This window comes from Acanthochromis polyacanthus, chromosome 10 (assembly GCF_021347895.1).
Source record: "Acanthochromis polyacanthus isolate Apoly-LR-REF ecotype Palm Island chromosome 10, KAUST_Apoly_ChrSc, whole genome shotgun sequence".
Classification (NCBI taxonomy): domain Eukaryota; kingdom Metazoa; phylum Chordata; class Actinopteri; family Pomacentridae; genus Acanthochromis; species Acanthochromis polyacanthus.
Genome location: NC_067122.1, coordinates 16,684,018 through 16,700,588, shown reverse-complemented (window position 1 = coordinate 16,700,588; position 16,571 = coordinate 16,684,018). Strand labels below are relative to the sequence as shown.

The window sequence follows — 16,571 nt, the reverse complement described above, 5'->3', positions numbered from 1 at the left end:
CACACACACACACATAAATCCATACAGATGCACACAAACACACACACACACATACGGCTACACAAACACAGACGTGCACGCTCACAGATGTGGACACGCAACGTAATGTGTAAATACACACCCACAGTCAAACATCATAAACACCACATTACTCTTTGATTGAAAGACAAGCGTTTGTGTTGCCACATATTTGCTGCGTCCTTAAATTGACTTGTGCGGCCGTACATGCGTGCACACACACGCAAATGCATAAGTGCACAATCTCGGCCGTTTTAATGAGAGTGTTCATTTTACAGATAGTGCCTCTAGGTGAAATAATTGCCAATGTTGGGCCCTGACGGCTGGTCCAAGTGTTCTCAGGCCAGTTGTCTTTATGGGGCATGGCGGGCCACGAACACACCCCTCATCTCCCTCACTGCCGCTTTAACTGCTGCTCTGCTGCGGCCGACACGCACATGCAATGAATACATGGGCATAATATGCGTAAGCACACAATGTAGACACCAAGTTACGCATTAATACTAAACTCACACATACACACGCGCCGAGGCAGAGGCCAGCAGAGAACAATAGGCTGTCTGACAATGGGGCTCAGAGGAATTCTCTCCTCCATATTAATATTCAGCAGAGTGGATGTAGAGAGAGTGCGTGTCAGCAGGGACGCATGCTCATCAACCTCGCTAACACTGGGGTTAGGCAGCCACATGATTACAAAGTGCTCAGACTTTGGTCCCCAGCCCCGTAACTATTAATCCCTAACTCCTACTCCCTCACTTCCTTTGTCCTAGCCCCCCTACAGCCCACAGAGCGAGCGCACTGCCAAGCATCGCAGCTGTCACTTTTCTTTTCTCTCCATCCTCCGAATTATTCTGATCGGCCTGATGAAGCAAAGTGCGGATAGAAATGGAGATTTGAAATTGTCAATTTCCTGCCGACCCCCCACGCTACAGTGTGTCAAATGTGCGGCAATTCAGCAAGAAGGTCGTCCAAGGGAGAATTTGAAAAAAGAAAATGGACAGACAAATCATTCTGAGTTTGTTGGTCCTTTAAATCGGAGCTTTTTACTCCCCATCCCATTATGCTCCCTTGTAGAAGCACATGTCAGAATAAAGATGTATGCCAGTAAAAACACCTGTAGTGCTGCTCTTTTTATCTTCCATCTGTAAAGTGTGCAAGGTGACCGCTAACAACGCACATATGCACGCTCTGGCCATATTTCTATGCATATGTTACCGCCATCTGCAAATCTGTAGGAGCATGAATCGCTTACAGCACATATTTGCACATCTGTCCACATTTCTGTAACAGATTTATTGTCCAAAAGCAGTCAGTATTATTTTCTAGTGAAGCTGTCTTCATGAGCCCGGAGCTCAGATGCAGATGTGTTATCTCTCCAAGTTCATATTTGTATATGTTTGTTATAATATCCTGAGTTTATTCAGTTGTATTATCACTAGCCTTCTCTATCTGTCTTACCATCATGCAAAGAAAATAAAATGCTAATATCGGGTCATTACTGTACAAAGGAAAGAGGGAAACACAACAGCAACAGCCTCTGAGCAGCACAGAAGCCACACTGAAAGTCACATACTGTTGGGTGGCTCCAGGCTACACAGTTGTCATTGACTGGCTCACAAGAGCAGAGTGATTTCTGTCCCCCAGAGCTACGAGATGTTCGCTGTGGTTTCTGTAATGACAGGGGAAAAAAAACAAGCACAACAGACAAGATGCACACTGGAGAGTCGGTCAGAAATGTTTTTGACCTCGATACTATAGACGGTCACCCAGTCAAAGCAATGCTCTCTTTATTACTGCTGCTTCTCCTCACTGGTGGTGTGAGAGTTACCAGAAAGAGGAGAAAAAAATATAATGGAGCTGTTGTGCTAATGTTGCCACATCAGGAAATAGATGATAAAAGCCTTTAAAGCTCAATCTGACAGAATGAAAGTGCTTGTTTTGTTTAACCAGCCATCCAAAACCCAAAGATACTGAATTTGCTATCATGCAAGACCAAAAAAGCAACAAATATTAATATTTTTAAAGTTGAAACCAGTAGACTATTAGCGTTTTTGGCTCACTGGAATACTTAGACTGATCAAATAATCATGTAATACATTTTTAATTTCAGCTCCAGTATTTCAGCTGAACACAGAAAACTGACATCTGATTTTGACGTTAGCCAGCAGTGACCTCCTTCATCTCCTAGTAGACCAGAAGGTGTGTTGTTACTCAATCTGATCACTGATTAACAGGAAACAAGCAAGGGAACACAGGTCCTATGAATAAGTGCATTTAAAAATGTCTGCTTAAGTCGTCACAACCGGAAATATCCAGAATGCAGCTTTGTTCCATGTGTGGAAATGTAGTGTTTTGGTGACTAAGCTTAATCAAACACAGGTGAAAATGCACGTTAGCAGTGAGTGATGAACCCAAAGCAGACACTAAAGTCAAAACAATACCACTATGGTAATGATCTGAGATTGGACTTGAATTCTGGCCTTGTGGTTCAAATCTGCTGAGTTACATCACCACCAACTCCAAATGTGGACTTCTGTTTCTCTTTGTTCTTTCTCTTTGCTCCACCGCCTTCACATTAGGTGATAACAGAGCTTCATTAAATAACGGCCTACTGAGCCCACTAGAAGGTGGAGGAGGTCCCTACTGGATAATATGTATGGGAATGATGTGCGATGATAACGCATATTGAATGGTACGATAACATCCGAAAGAGACAAAGCTGCCACAACGCCGACTCTGCACTGCACACGGAATCTTTTAATTTCTCAGTTTTATATCCTGATATCAGAGGTCTAGGTCGTATCACACTCTGTTTATTCAAACCAACACAGAGCAGCGGGCCTGCCTTAAACTCTGCTGTCGTCTCTATTCAACAAGAATAATGACACTGCAAATACACTTGACTTTTGAAATTCTTGCACATTTGTAATTAGCATCTTTTTAAGAAGCTGTGCCTATTAACACAGGAGGAAAACTGAATAAAGGCGCTCCCATAGGTCTTTGTGACCCAGAAAACAAAAGCTGCCTCCATGTCAAGGTGCTACCATTCACCTGTAATAGATTTTGTGTAATGCCTTCCTTAGAGGTGTACCAGTATATTCAGATTTTAACGATTATTGGCAGTTAATGCAAGGAGTATTTCCTCTGAAAAGTGCTGCTATGACTAAAACAACACTGCATCTTTCATTAGCCTTATCAAACTGTTTTTATACACTCCCCTCTAGTCAGTGACTCGTCTCTGAAGTGCACCTTCTGACTTCCTGCTCACCTACATGCTCCCTCATGCCACCGTCCCTTCCTCCTCATCACACTCCTCCTGGCAGCGTTTGCTTCTAAAAATCCATCACTGGAAAGTTTTCAGGACAGTCTTGACATTACCTAGATAGAGTTTCACATATTAATGTCTAATGGGCAGCGGCAGTGAGCTGAGGAAATGCTGCTGATGTTCAATAGTCACTTGTCCGATGCAGGCAGACGTTTTTGCCTGCGGTAGGCAAAGATCAGTGCAGGGTGTAAGTGTGGTCGGACCAGACACTGCAACCAATTACAGGGACTTGTTTTAAAATGACGGCTCCTGTTATTAAAGCCGACACCTGCTTTTACTGCATGATTGATGACATCCAATTAAAAGTCTTCATGGGAATTATGCAATTTCAAAACCATTTAAAAGTCCAAAATACTAACACAACAGGATTCGGTTATTTTGAAGCATCGGACATCAATCAACAAATGAATGGAGCGAGTACGGCATTAAACATAAAGCTCTGTATACATCTACACTGTCCTTGAACACACCATTATCTCATTTCTCCTTAAATGCCAATCACAAAGTCAACGCGCTTCACAAACACTGTCTGTTTAACATTCTGTCCCACGTCCAGCTGTTTTCATTACGCACGCCAACCGCACTCTGCACATATAAATCAGTTTACTAGCCACAAACCGGATATCAGTCTGGAGCTGTTTTATAAAAAGGACAATTTATCTCACCGCACTGGCCAACTTCATCCCACACTGACCACCTAACTACCTCACTAAACTGCACACCCAGTTAAACGCATTCCTTTCCATCTGTGGAACCAGTCACAACCACAAGCACCAGACAAAAATACACACCGTCGCCTTGAGTTTAGACTGTACGCTGTTCAGTTCAGGCCTCTTTAATGCCCTTCAGGAGTGAACACAAGCGCAGACATAAGCCTGTTGACCAAGTTCTTCTCAGCTACAGCATGTGTCCTTTGAAAATGAAAATGAGGACGACTTTATTTGTCTCTATTTGTGTTTAAGCAAACGGCATGATAATTTCCCAGTTGGCTATGTAGTCTACTTACTCTGGGATGAAGTGAACTGGCGAATGTGAGCAGCAGAGCAGTTAATGGCCTTGATGAATCTGTCTCTGTACACTCAGTATGCCTGATGAAAACCTTATATTTCTAAAGCCAGTGTTCACTGGGGGTTTGATTCTGCACATAAGATACAGGCACTTAGCGCGTGGTGGTTAATGAAAGCTCCAAAGCTTTGTGTGAAGGAAGAAAAAAAACAGATATAAAACATGGAGTTACCTTAATGGGAGATTGTGTCCACTGGGAGCTTAGTGTTGCGTATATGCAGTGTTGACCTTCAGGAAGTATTTTCACGAGGTACTTAATTTTAAAAGGTATAAGTGTTCTGATGGGGATAATTATTTAGCCCGTACCTTTTAGTATTCCATATTGTGCCAACGTTGAAACCCAACATTACATCTTGGAACCATTTAAACAAAGCTGGTATGAAAATATAATTGCAGTTAGAATTGAAAGCATTTCATTTACAGCACATTAATTATATTTTTATTTATTTTAGTGACATGTAAGCGCCCGTGCCAATGTTTTAATATTTTTGCTGTAAAATATTTTAAGACACTGGAATATAATGGCCATGACAGGTTTGTGAGGTTACGGCGCTGTTTCTTTAATTATCCAATATTATGCTTCTTTGCACTAAGCACTAAAACTGAGTCTGAATTTATTTATGAAAATACAAATTGGCTCTAAACTGAGAGGCTTTTGTTTAAACACACAAGTGAAAATGTGAGGCCTGTCCTTGTTATCTCAGACAGGTCGGTCAAATCTTAAGTGATTTTCGTGACCCTGAGATCAGTGACGCAAATTATTTTATGCTGCTTCTACAGTAATTCATCACTTAGATACAGGTCAGAAGATGTCTGACCCTTCGTAGATGTCAGTGTAAATCTTACAGCAAAATGTGTAATAGTTACGCCAGTCCACAGTGCAGTATTAGTTACACAGTATAGACTATTAAACTGTGAGATGCTCATGCTTCTTTTTTTGGCTATTCTTTTCTATTGACCTGTGTCCATGTTATGAGACTCACAAGTTTCCTTTGCTTTACAAGTAAAAACAGCAATAAATTCATCTAAGTAGAGTGTTGGTGGTCGCTGCTTTTCACCCATTAGGCAGCAATGGGTGAAAGGCAGAAAATATTCTTTTCTGGCATTTTTGATTGCTGTTTTCAGTTGATTTTTGTTTTTCTTTATGTTACAAAACTACTTGGATGGGTGTAGGGAAAGTTCCCAGTTTTGATTATAATACTTTTGTTTTCATAGTTGTTAGGGTGAATATCCTTTAAAAAGAAAAAAGTAGGCATCTCACAATTGTACAGCTTTACTTTGTAAAATTAATAGAATTTGGCCTGTGGGCCATCACATGATTGCACGAGACTGGGCTGCAGATATCAAGAGATTTTTTAAAAAGCTTTCAAATTAGATGATATTCATGCATCATTATCATGGAGCTCATTGATTTTGTTCTGAGTGTGTTCAATTAGCTACATTTGTGGTTAGCCCATTTGCATTTTAAACTGTGAAACACAAAGACTTACAAACTTTCACTGCATCTAAAGAATCTTTGTAGACAAGAAGATATAAAAAAGTAATCATCAATCAAAAGTTCTTATTACAATTTTCTACGTACATAAAAAGACCTCCAAGGCCACAATGAATGATTCTAATAACCTTTGCATTATATTTACTTAAAACTACATTCATACAAACAATGTAAAGTGTATCTTTAACTAAATCAACGACCTTTAACTCTCCTTGTTTTGCATTTTAACAGTTTCTGGTATGTTTCAAATGGCCTTTTTCATAAGAATGATTTTCCACCAAAATTCTAAAATGTGTTGTTAAAATAATTCACTGTATGTCCAAAGCGACAATTCTAACATTATTCTTGTCTGCGCTCTCTTTTCAGGTTGGTGTTCATTAACACTCAGCCAACCGTCCTGCTGAAGTCTTCACCTCTACAGTACGAGAGGACTGTCCATTTCTGCCAACCTGTGGGAGAACTTTTCACACCGAGCCACGTGACCGGCCGTCACAGAGCTCAGAGCGGACTACATATAGCACGCACTGTCATCTGGCTTTGCTGCCTCTGAGGATGATCTGTGTGAACTGAAAAGGAAGTGATCAAACATTTAACAGAGGAGAGTGAGGCTGAAACTGAGATAGAGGCTCCTTTCTCGAATCCTGCTCATAGTCTGTACTGTTGCCAAGCCCAAGCTGTCCATCACAGGATCCAAACGTGCTCGATATCACCATCACTGAACTGTGACGTTTATGATAATTGGTATAATTCACCCGTAATAACCGATCAGATTTTCCACAAGGACGCTGAGCTGTGGAGATCTCACTTCATCCCATCAATTAAAACCACTACCTGCCTGTTCAAAGCAGGTGAAGCACGGCTCAGTACTATTTTTGCATGACCCACTGCTTGCATGGTTATCCAGGATTGCTTTTGACTTCGAAGAAGGACCCTTGAGCCCTCGACCATCTTCTGACTGTCTGCCCAACTGTAGCATTTGGGTGTGGAGGGGTGGTTTCAGAATCGGGCCCCTGGACACTCGCTGAAGATGACTTGAGTTGGCAGGCCTAAAAGCCCCTTACCCAGAGAGAGAGAGCGAGCTTGGCAGCAGGACACACACACACAACACACAAATGTGGGTGCCGAGGCGGCTTTGAGCCATGCTGGTGTTGCTACTCGTGGAGCCCTGGAGTACAGGCTATCATCATCCCTATCATCATTCACCCAAGCTGAGGAAGATTCAACGGCCTGGAGGAAAGCGGCTACACTTCTGAACGATTCAAAGACGACTGTGAAACTGCGCTAACACACAGATCCGCAGCAACATCCTCAATCGCACACACAGAGACACTAATACTCCGCTCTACAAATCCTTGATACGGGGAAAAACAAAGCTGAGGCGCACGAGAAAGGCACAGAGACTGAACAGGTTAGCAAGCCCTCGGTAATCACACCCCGGATCGATCAGACCTTTTTCCACACACCTTCAGCTCCCATTCACTGTAGCGACCAACACCACACTTACATCTCGCTTTGAGCAACATGATAAGAAAAGGAACACACATATTGGCTCTGTGCTGCAACAAAGATTCTTATTTCAGAACATGATTAATATGTTAAGGGGGGTGTGGATGGGGACGCCACATATGGCGTAGAAGGCAAATGTGGAGGCGAGAAAACCGAGGCTGAGAGGGAGCAAGGAAGAGGAGGGAGGAGGGAGGAAGAGGGCTGGCTGGATCTAAATGAAAAGGAGAGGAGAGGAGAGGAGAGGAGAGGAGAGGAGAGGAGAGGAGAGGAGAGGAGAGGAGAGGAGAGGAGAGGAGAGGAGAGGACTCAACCAGAGCTGATTGATTCAATCTCAGTGTGCAGGAATCAACGGACGACTGGAGAGGAAACGATAAAAGAGGATTAGAAAGAGATAGAGAGAGACAGGGGAGAGGAGAAGGAGGATGACTGCACGGACACTTCTGTAAACAAACCTGCAAGTGGATATAATGAAAGATTAAGATGGGAAGGTGGGCGGATGTGAGAGGTAGATGGCATGAAAGATAAAGATGCAGAAAGAGGCGAGCGGCATAAGAGAGAGCGAAGCAGGGAGAAGACAGAAAATCTAAGGATCATTAAAAGGACATGTCGATTGGAAACCTTGGCGTGTAGGAGAATTCACACATACAGCGTGCTTGTGCCAAAAGGATATTTATGAAAGGGAAGCATGGATAGTGTGGCACTGAAACATATGCTAGTTGATATTCATGGAGCATCTCAATATGGTCTCAGCTCCTACCTTGACACTCCCTCTTCTGTGCCTGTGTTCTTCTCCCGTACTTTTTCTGTCTCTCAAATGCCAGGAAAGCTATGAAATAGTCGGATTCGAGCTAAAAATACCATTAAGAAAGGAGAAAAGGTCTGGGTCCATGCCGAATTGTGTGGCGCACACACTTTTTCACCCTGACATATCAAATACTGTCTGTGTCGAGCTGAGACAGCTGGTTGTTGTTGATACAGATCTCTTTCACACACACACACACACACACACACACACACACACACACACACACACACACACACACACACACACACACACACACACACACACACACACACACACACACACACACACACACACACACACACACACACACACACACACACACACACACACACACACACACACAAGCATGTACAGGTACACAAATGTTGCTATTTTTACACCTATCTTAGAGAAAAAACAACACCCAAACTAGTGTTTTGGAACCATTCTTCTTTTTGCAGCACACTCAGCTGATACCGACTTCAGTCTTTGCTGCCAGGAACTCATTTCCTCTCTCCTCCTCTGACTGACTGTCCAACTCTCCATCTGTCTCCTCGCCTCCCTCCTTCCCCTCACCCTCCCCTCCCTCTGTTTCTTCTTTTGTTGCCATCTCTTGTTTGCTTTGCATGGATTTTGACTGCAGCCAAGGGGCAATTTTGCATGTAGCACTGAGTTCACATACAAACGCACACGCATACGTACACATGCATGCACAGAAGGGGGAGAGGAAAAAATACTTGCCTTTAGAGGATTTGTTTATCAAATGTGCTGTCAAATCATGTCAGGCATTTCACATCAGGGCACATATTCCAGCCCCAGGCTACCCAAAAGAAAGGATTCAGACAAGAGTACGCCACGATGTAATTTCCACAACTTTCACCACTGTATATTATTCATATTCTATAAATACAGTGTGGTGAATGTGAGTGTAGAGAGATCATTTTATCTGAATTGTAAATTCATGGTATTGATGTTGGTGTCAGGGCTTTGCTAGGAGACAAGTCATAAAGCATCGACCAAGGAACGTATTAATGTTCCTTGGTTAGAAAAATGCTTTTCTGTAAAACATTTCACTAAAACATTTCTGGGGATTTCAGGACCACTTTCCTGAATAATTTATAGAAATTTCACGAACAATAACAACTGAGCGAAAACATGCATTATACATTGTCAGCTTGCACTGAGCCTGTTCTCTATGACAATGATTTGTGCTCAGTATGTTTATTTATTTGTGTGAGCATTTTTCTGCATGTGCTTTGGTCATAACCTCAAACAGATGCAGTCAGAAAACTATGAAACTCTGAAACGGAAACACTTTCCTTCTTTACTCTCTTTAAATTTTATTTCAGGGTTATATAAAGTGGAGTCACAAGTTTAGCACTTCTGTTGTTGTCAGAGCTATCAACAGCACTGTGGGCAATTAATCTGATTTCTGTCTCCCTGATCTCTTCTCCAGTTTAGTTTCATGTCACTCACTCCATTTCAGTTAATCTTCCTGGAAAAAAATTCCTCTTCACTTATTTTCTCTCCCTTCAACTGTCACTGTCCAATTTTCTCCATCTCTGTCGTCCCTTTGCTTTCTCTGATTCTTGTAATCTTTCTTACCCAGTCACTCCACCCCTCATCACACTCTGTCTCTAAATGTCCGTTTGTCTTCTGCTTGGTCGCTCTGACCCATATAATGCCAGGCAACTTCTTTTAAGTACATCTGACAATTCAATCTTCAAATCCTTGCCAATTTAAAGATTAAAAAAGACTTTACTTCAACCAGCAGGTATAAAATACAGCAATTTAGTCAAGCAATTTCAGAGAAAGAGGTTAACTATGGGGTTCGTCCTGCTCTGTGTTGTCCTTTTTACCTGAAACTCTTTTCATTTTCCTGTTTGTATGTAAGATGTTACTTCCCTTTTGAGTTTAAATCAGTGAATTATAGTATTTGCACTCGTTTTAATCTAGTTTCCCATTTTCTCTCTTTTAATCAGGAGCTGTGCACCAACATGGCAGCCGAGAGTCTTGCTGAGCTCCGCGATTGGCTCTTTCTGCTCCTCCTGTGCCTCACCTTATTGGCTGAGGTGCTGGAACTGGCGGCAGCGGCAATTGCCATGGAGACGGGCGAAGGAGATGAGGGCATTGTTTGTCCCTCAGTGTGCCGCTGTGATGAGGGTTTTGTCTACTGCAACGACCGTGGCCTCAGCATAATTCCTCCACTACCATTGACGGCTGCCATCCTCTACTTGCAGAGCAACCGGCTGAGTAACGCCGGGCTTCCTCCGTCACTGGAACGCAGTACTTCCATACGAGTGATTTACCTGTATGCCAACCAGCTGGATGAATTCCCCATACACCTCCCACCTTCGTTACGGGAGCTCCATTTGCAGGATAATAATATACGAACGTTACCGCGATCCGCTCTGGCCAAGTTACCATTACTAGAACGTTTGCACTTGGATGATAACTCTATATCGACAGTTAGCATCCAGGAGCGAGCTTTTTCTGGGACTCCACGGCTTCGACTGCTGTTTCTCTCTCGGAACCACTTGTCAAGCATCCCTGCGGGCTTGCCAGCTTCCTTGGAAGAACTGCGACTGGACGACAACAGAATCAGCACCATCCCCACACATGCCTTCCGTGGGCTGTCCTCCCTGCGACGCTTGGTTCTGGATGGGAACCTGTTGGCCAACACGCGCATTGCTGATGACACGTTTTCACGTCTTTCCAACCTGACTGAGCTGTCGCTGGTCAGGAATGCTCTGCAGTCTCCACCAGTCAACCTGCCTTCATCTCACCTTGTGCGACTCCATTTGCAAGACAACGGAATGACCCACATACCCAGGGGGGCGCTGGATGGGATGCGGCGGCTGCAGAGGCTGGACCTGTCAGGAAACAATCTGACCAGTCTCCCTCGAGGACTCCTGAAGGACACAGAAGGCCTGGAGCTGCTACTGCTGCGAGGAAACCCCTGGTACTGCGGTTGCAACCTTCGCTGGCTCCATGCCTGGTTGCATGGACGAGGGGCAGCGGTGACAGTCAGGGGTCTGACCTGTCAGGGACCTGAACCTGTGAGGGGTCAGACCCTCAGGGAAGTAACCTCTCTGATGGAGCAGTGTGAAGGCCCCCCTGCTGGTCCCAGTACTGGAGGGGTGAACCCAGCAGAGAAAGATGGAGGAGGTGAAGATGGTGTTAGAGGGGGCCAAGCAGTGGCTTCAGTCCCCCATGGCAGCACCACCACTACCTCTCTGCTGGTTCCCACACAAGGTTCCCTCTTCACTCTGCGAGCCAAGCGACCGGGCCTCGTTATGCCTCTGCCTCCGGGTGAAGGGGGCCATGTATCTGGAGAGGCCCTAGAGCTGACTGTTAAACCGCTGTCTTCAGACAGTGTACTGGTAAGTTGGCTGTGCCCAGAGCCGGCACCCTCCTTCCGCCTGTCGTGGCTAAGGCTGGGCAGCAGTGCAGCTCTGGGTTCAATAACAGAGACTTTGGTTCCTGGAGAGAGGAGGCAGTATCTCCTAACCCAGCTCACCCCACGCTCCCATTACCTCATCTGCCTGCTGCCACTACGACAGGAGTCGACCTATGGGGGTTCCAGCATGGGTTCATCTCGAGCTAGCAGCATGGACACGGACAGTAAAGACTCGGCCCCGGCCTGCGCTCAGATAGAGACTGGAGAGGCTCTGGTCAGCTCAGGAGGGGAGGGCTCAGATAAGGACGGACAGGACTCAGAGCTGACAGCCCTGCCGTTGGCTGGGATTATAGGGGGTGCTACAGCACTGGTAAGCCTTCTGTTAATCTTTGGCATCTTCTGCTGGTATGGACAAAGAACAGGCTACATGTCTGGAGACTCGAGCTCATACAGCAGGGGCCGAGGTGGAAAACATTATGATGACTATGTAGAGTCAGGCACCAAGAAAGACACTTCCATCTTAGAGATCAGGGCCCCTCCCACAGGGTTTCAGATGACAGCTATGGCCCATCAGCCCCTACAGCCGAAGCTGGAGGATGTCACCTACATCCACACTATTTTCCCCTCATCCTCCTCTTCCTCCCAAGCTAACGGGACCTACCGGAGCAACCACGGAGCTGGCAGCCTCAATGGCACCATCCTCAGCCAAACCAGCCACCACCACGTCACTTATGGTACCAACCGTGGCTACAGAGAGGGTGGCATCCCTGACATAGATTATGCCTACACGTGATGATACAGGGACACGCTCACTGAGCCACGAAGGCCTCCTTGGCTAGTGGCCATTTTGTCCTTGGTTTCCAAAGTACCCTCTGTGCCTCTGCTGGTTCAATTCTGATTGGTTTGCTAAGTAGAGAAGACGGATTTCAGCTATGGTGATAGGACATTGCTATTGAGTGACAGAAGTAACAGTCCTACTATACTCTACTACTGTATACTACACTATACAGTAGACCCTTCTTTCAGCGCTACTTATAGTTATAAATGGTTACATTTTCTCTTTTTGATATCTCAGTGTCTTTTAAACCTACTGTTCTTCTCAGCTCATAATAATGCACAGTAACTTATTTGAGGTTGATATACTAGGCTTAGCTGATTTAGCAGGAGATATATTTATATGAGGAAAAGGCACTTGATGTGTATAGAGATAGCTCTCATATCTTCCTACCAACTGTAAGCTCTGTGCTGTATAGATAAAAGGGATGACAGAAGGAGAAATCAATGGTTGTTATAACCCACAGATGAGAATGCATCATGGTTGACATGAAAAGATGTGTTCCTAGCCCCCTCCTTTCCTCTGGTTTACTCCCTCCTTTTTAATTTTTCCTCCTTTACGCCTCTTTTTTTTGGGCTGAGGCTTTTTCCTTTATTTCTCTCGTGTCTTTTGTGGTGCTGTGAGCAGAGGACGACTTTGTTCTCGCCAAGGGAGCTGACAGCAGTGATAACAGTTCTGACAGAGACGGGAGACACAAACCACAGCATGGGGAGACTAATGAGAGGGAGAGAGAGAGAGAAGGAGTGGGGGGCGATGGATAGATGGATGGAGGGAGAGAGCAGAAAAGAAGAAAGAGAGAGGGGTGCTGTTTTGGAGATGCAGATGCTGAGAGAGGTGTGTTGGCTTAAGGCAGAGAGAGAGGACAGAAAAGGAGAGTTAAAACGAGAGCTAAGTGAAAAAAGGGCGTGTGACAAATGCAGTGGCAGGAGGTAAAAAACCAGACAAAAGGAAAAGAAGCTGAGGGATCGTGAAGGGTGTGGGTGGGGTAAAGAAGTGGGTTGACAACTGGAATAATGTCATCATCATCCAAAAAAACGGATCAAGTTTTGCCCACAGTGTATCCGCAGCACTCAACAAATACCTGGTGATAACAGACTGCATGCTTCCCTCAAACACTGATGTTTTGCCTGTGATCATTACAAGTCAAAGATTCATTAAACAACACAATTTTGCCGTTACACCTCATGTATCTTCACTAAAACAATGGACATCAGCATTGGGAGCAAGAGAGGCAAGACAATCAAGAGCAAACGTAAAAATAAATGCCAAGACCACAAGACAAACGACAAGACTGAGAGAACCGCTATTAAAAAACTTCTACTCAGAATTTAGAAAAAGCGCTGCATGTACCCAGTTTTTATGGTGGTCTGGTGTCATTATTAAATTATCTTTGCAAATGAAGTGAAAGAAACCTAATCATACATCTCATAATAGTAACCCATTATCTTCTAGAGGCTGGCTAAACCTTATTAACTGAAATTAAGTTTTAGCAGCTGATCATTTTTTGGTGGAGGGTGGAACGACCCCGGTCTGATAAAACTTTGCTAAAATTCACTCATAAAAATGTATAAGTTCAACTTTATTAAAAAATGTTGGATGTAACTTTTAAACTGTAACTGTTTGTTGCTATTGAAGGGAAAGGAAGAGGAGAAAGACATGAATATAAAATGATCGATTATACTAAATATGATTTTATATTGTGATATTTATACGTATTGCAATATACTGATTGGAAAACCGATAATAGGGCAAAATAAACACCTGGCAATTTGTAATTCTTTATCTGACGCAGAAATCATGACATCCCATCATTTCATATGATTTTAGAGGCTATTTTGGTGTAAATGGTGTTCCATCACTGAATTAATTTTTTAAGCAAAATGCCAAATATTCTCTTGTTTCCGCTTCCCAGTTGTGAGTATTTGCTGCTTTCTTCTTGTGTGTGATCTTTTTTTTAAAATGTTAGTCAAATGAAACCGACAATGAAGCTGCAGCCTCACAAATCTGTATCATCTCACACCATCTTTCGTCATAATATCTCACTCTGAAAGATTTTGTAACTTTTATCAAATTGAAGTAAATTGTAAAACTTATTCAAACCAGTGAAATGATGATCTGAGGCATTCTGGAAGAGACGTGCTTCAGTTGACTCAGGTCGCCCGCCAGATGTACAGGCCTCAGCGCAGCATAGTCACAGTTGTGTTGACAGGGATCGCAGCCTGACCGCTACACTGTGCATCTCAACACAAACACGGCCACAGGGAAGCGGCACCTGCTTTCCGACTGCCTCTCACTGACCCTGCCAGTGTACTTTAAGGGAAAAGGAACGTCAAAGGAAAATGCTTACAAACAGCCAGAGATTAAAAGGGGAAGAGGGAAGGTAGAGAGAGAGAAAAAATAAAGAGTAAGGATGAAGAGTGGAGGACGGGAGCGCTGGTTTAGATAGAGCCTGTAAGTGCTGAAACCCACTCTTACTTTCAGTAGCTCTCTTTCTCTTTTCCAACCTGAGTTACTGTGTACCAGGAATATTGGAAGAGCTCCGGTGTGGGTTTTTAGTTGGGTTTTTTTATGTCTGCATTTGTTTTTTCTTCTTTTTTTTAAGAGCACTGAAGCTTCCTTTCATTCTGTGTAGAAATCCTTTTCCTTTAAAAATGTCACCCTCAGATGTGATAATGAAAACATTTTCATGTATAAACATAAAAATGGGTGCAAAATGCTATTCCATTTATGGTCTGTCGTCTTTTTTTCTACGCAGATGAATAAAGACTTCCGAAAGGAAAATCAGTTTCATGGGCTCTCTTTGTGTGTGTGCATCTGCGTGGGGTTCATCAAATCAGAAACAAGGCTGGAGATACCAAATAATGCACTGGGGTAGCTTAAAAAAATAAATCAATGGGAAGCTCAGATTATTAAGCATGATTTATGACGAGACGGAGCGGACCTCGTTAAATTACACACACTGGATGAGCTGCTATACGCTCCAATTCAATCTGGAGGAATCGGCCAGCTCCGAGGCGACGTGTGTCTTCATCCTGAGCACTTTGTGTGTTGCATGTTTCACAAGCCACATGAGAAACTGTGTGTGTGTGCGCAATTGTGTGGATGTGACTGTGTTCATGTGTTTGAGTGAGGACATGCCTCTCATTCTAAGTGAGTGCTAATGCTTGTGTAAGCATGGATCAATATAACGAACGGGGGAGTGTATAAGTGTCCATCTTGGAGTAACGTGCTTGTGATGGGTGTTTGTGAAGGAAGGAGTCTGAAAGAAATATAGTGTACGTACAGACAGCTGGCTGCCACAGCGAACGCCGGCTGAGGCAAAGACAGAGAATCGACTACATATAAAGGATCTGTGATTATGCACTACCACATTTTTTTTCCAGTTTATTGAAATTTAAAGCAGCTCAAGTCCAGTGCCTGACTTGGATTACAACTGTGTTTGAGCAGTAAACTGCCAGAGGTGAAAAAAAAAAGTTAGGTACATTACACCTTGAAGGCTGATGCAAATAATTCCTACAAGTGTCCCACTTTCTGAACCCTGTCTGTATAAAAAGCAGTTGGAACAGACTGTGCTTCTACACCACTGATGCATTATTTGGACAATATTGCACTGCAGGAAGCAATATATTGCTACCATAATAGCGAGGAATAGGAAATCTAGAAAGGGAGGCAGACAGATAATGACACAAACATGTCTCCAGGCTGTTTCAGACCAACCTCAGAAGGAAATAACTAGATGGTTGAACTAGTTTCAACTTGTTGGGATGAACTGGAGAGAGGAGATTTCTGGAAACTTTTGCAACAGCAATGGGAAGAACTTTCTGAACAGTAACTGATTTCAAGTATGGAAGGAATCTGTGTTCTGCAAAAGGTAACTATTCTTATGTAGATTACCTTTTGTGCAACAAAACAAATGTTGATCTGCCATTGTTTTTTGTGTTCTATGCTCTTATTTCAGAGGACGAATAGAAACATTAATATGAGTAAATTCTGATAAAGACTGAGGTGTTCTAAAACTTTTGACAGGTAATGTATGCGTATATGTGTGTGTCAGTGCGTGCAGTAAATGGGCTGCAGCTGCATCTGTCCATGTGTTTGCTCTTAACAACAATGCCCTGAGTTCTCATCAGTCATTATGAAGGC

General features: G+C 43.6%; 2 protein-coding genes across 7 annotated transcripts in view; one reads left to right on the top strand and one right to left on the bottom strand.

Moving 5' to 3' along the window:
* flrt1b (fibronectin leucine rich transmembrane protein 1b) overlaps positions 1–15,212 on the top strand; it is a 40,539-nt gene extending 25,327 nt beyond the window's left edge. For 3 of the 4 annotated variants that reach the window (XM_051954448.1, XM_022203271.2, XM_022203270.2), the window contains exons 2-3: positions 6,270–7,311; positions 10,176–15,212. In XM_051954448.1, coding sequence (XP_051810408.1) covers positions 10,191–12,386 — 2,196 coding nt within the window. In that variant the 5' untranslated portion in view covers positions 6,270–7,311; positions 10,176–10,190 and the 3' untranslated portion in view covers positions 12,387–15,212. The remainder of the gene's footprint in view (positions 1–6,269; positions 7,312–10,175) is intronic. The other variant, XM_051954449.1, reaches the window with a different exon arrangement.
* The window catches only part of macrod1 (mono-ADP ribosylhydrolase 1), a 134,838-nt gene that overhangs the window by 90,518 nt on the left and 27,749 nt on the right, over positions 1–16,571 (bottom strand). The gene's annotated exons all lie outside the window — the stretch shown is intronic.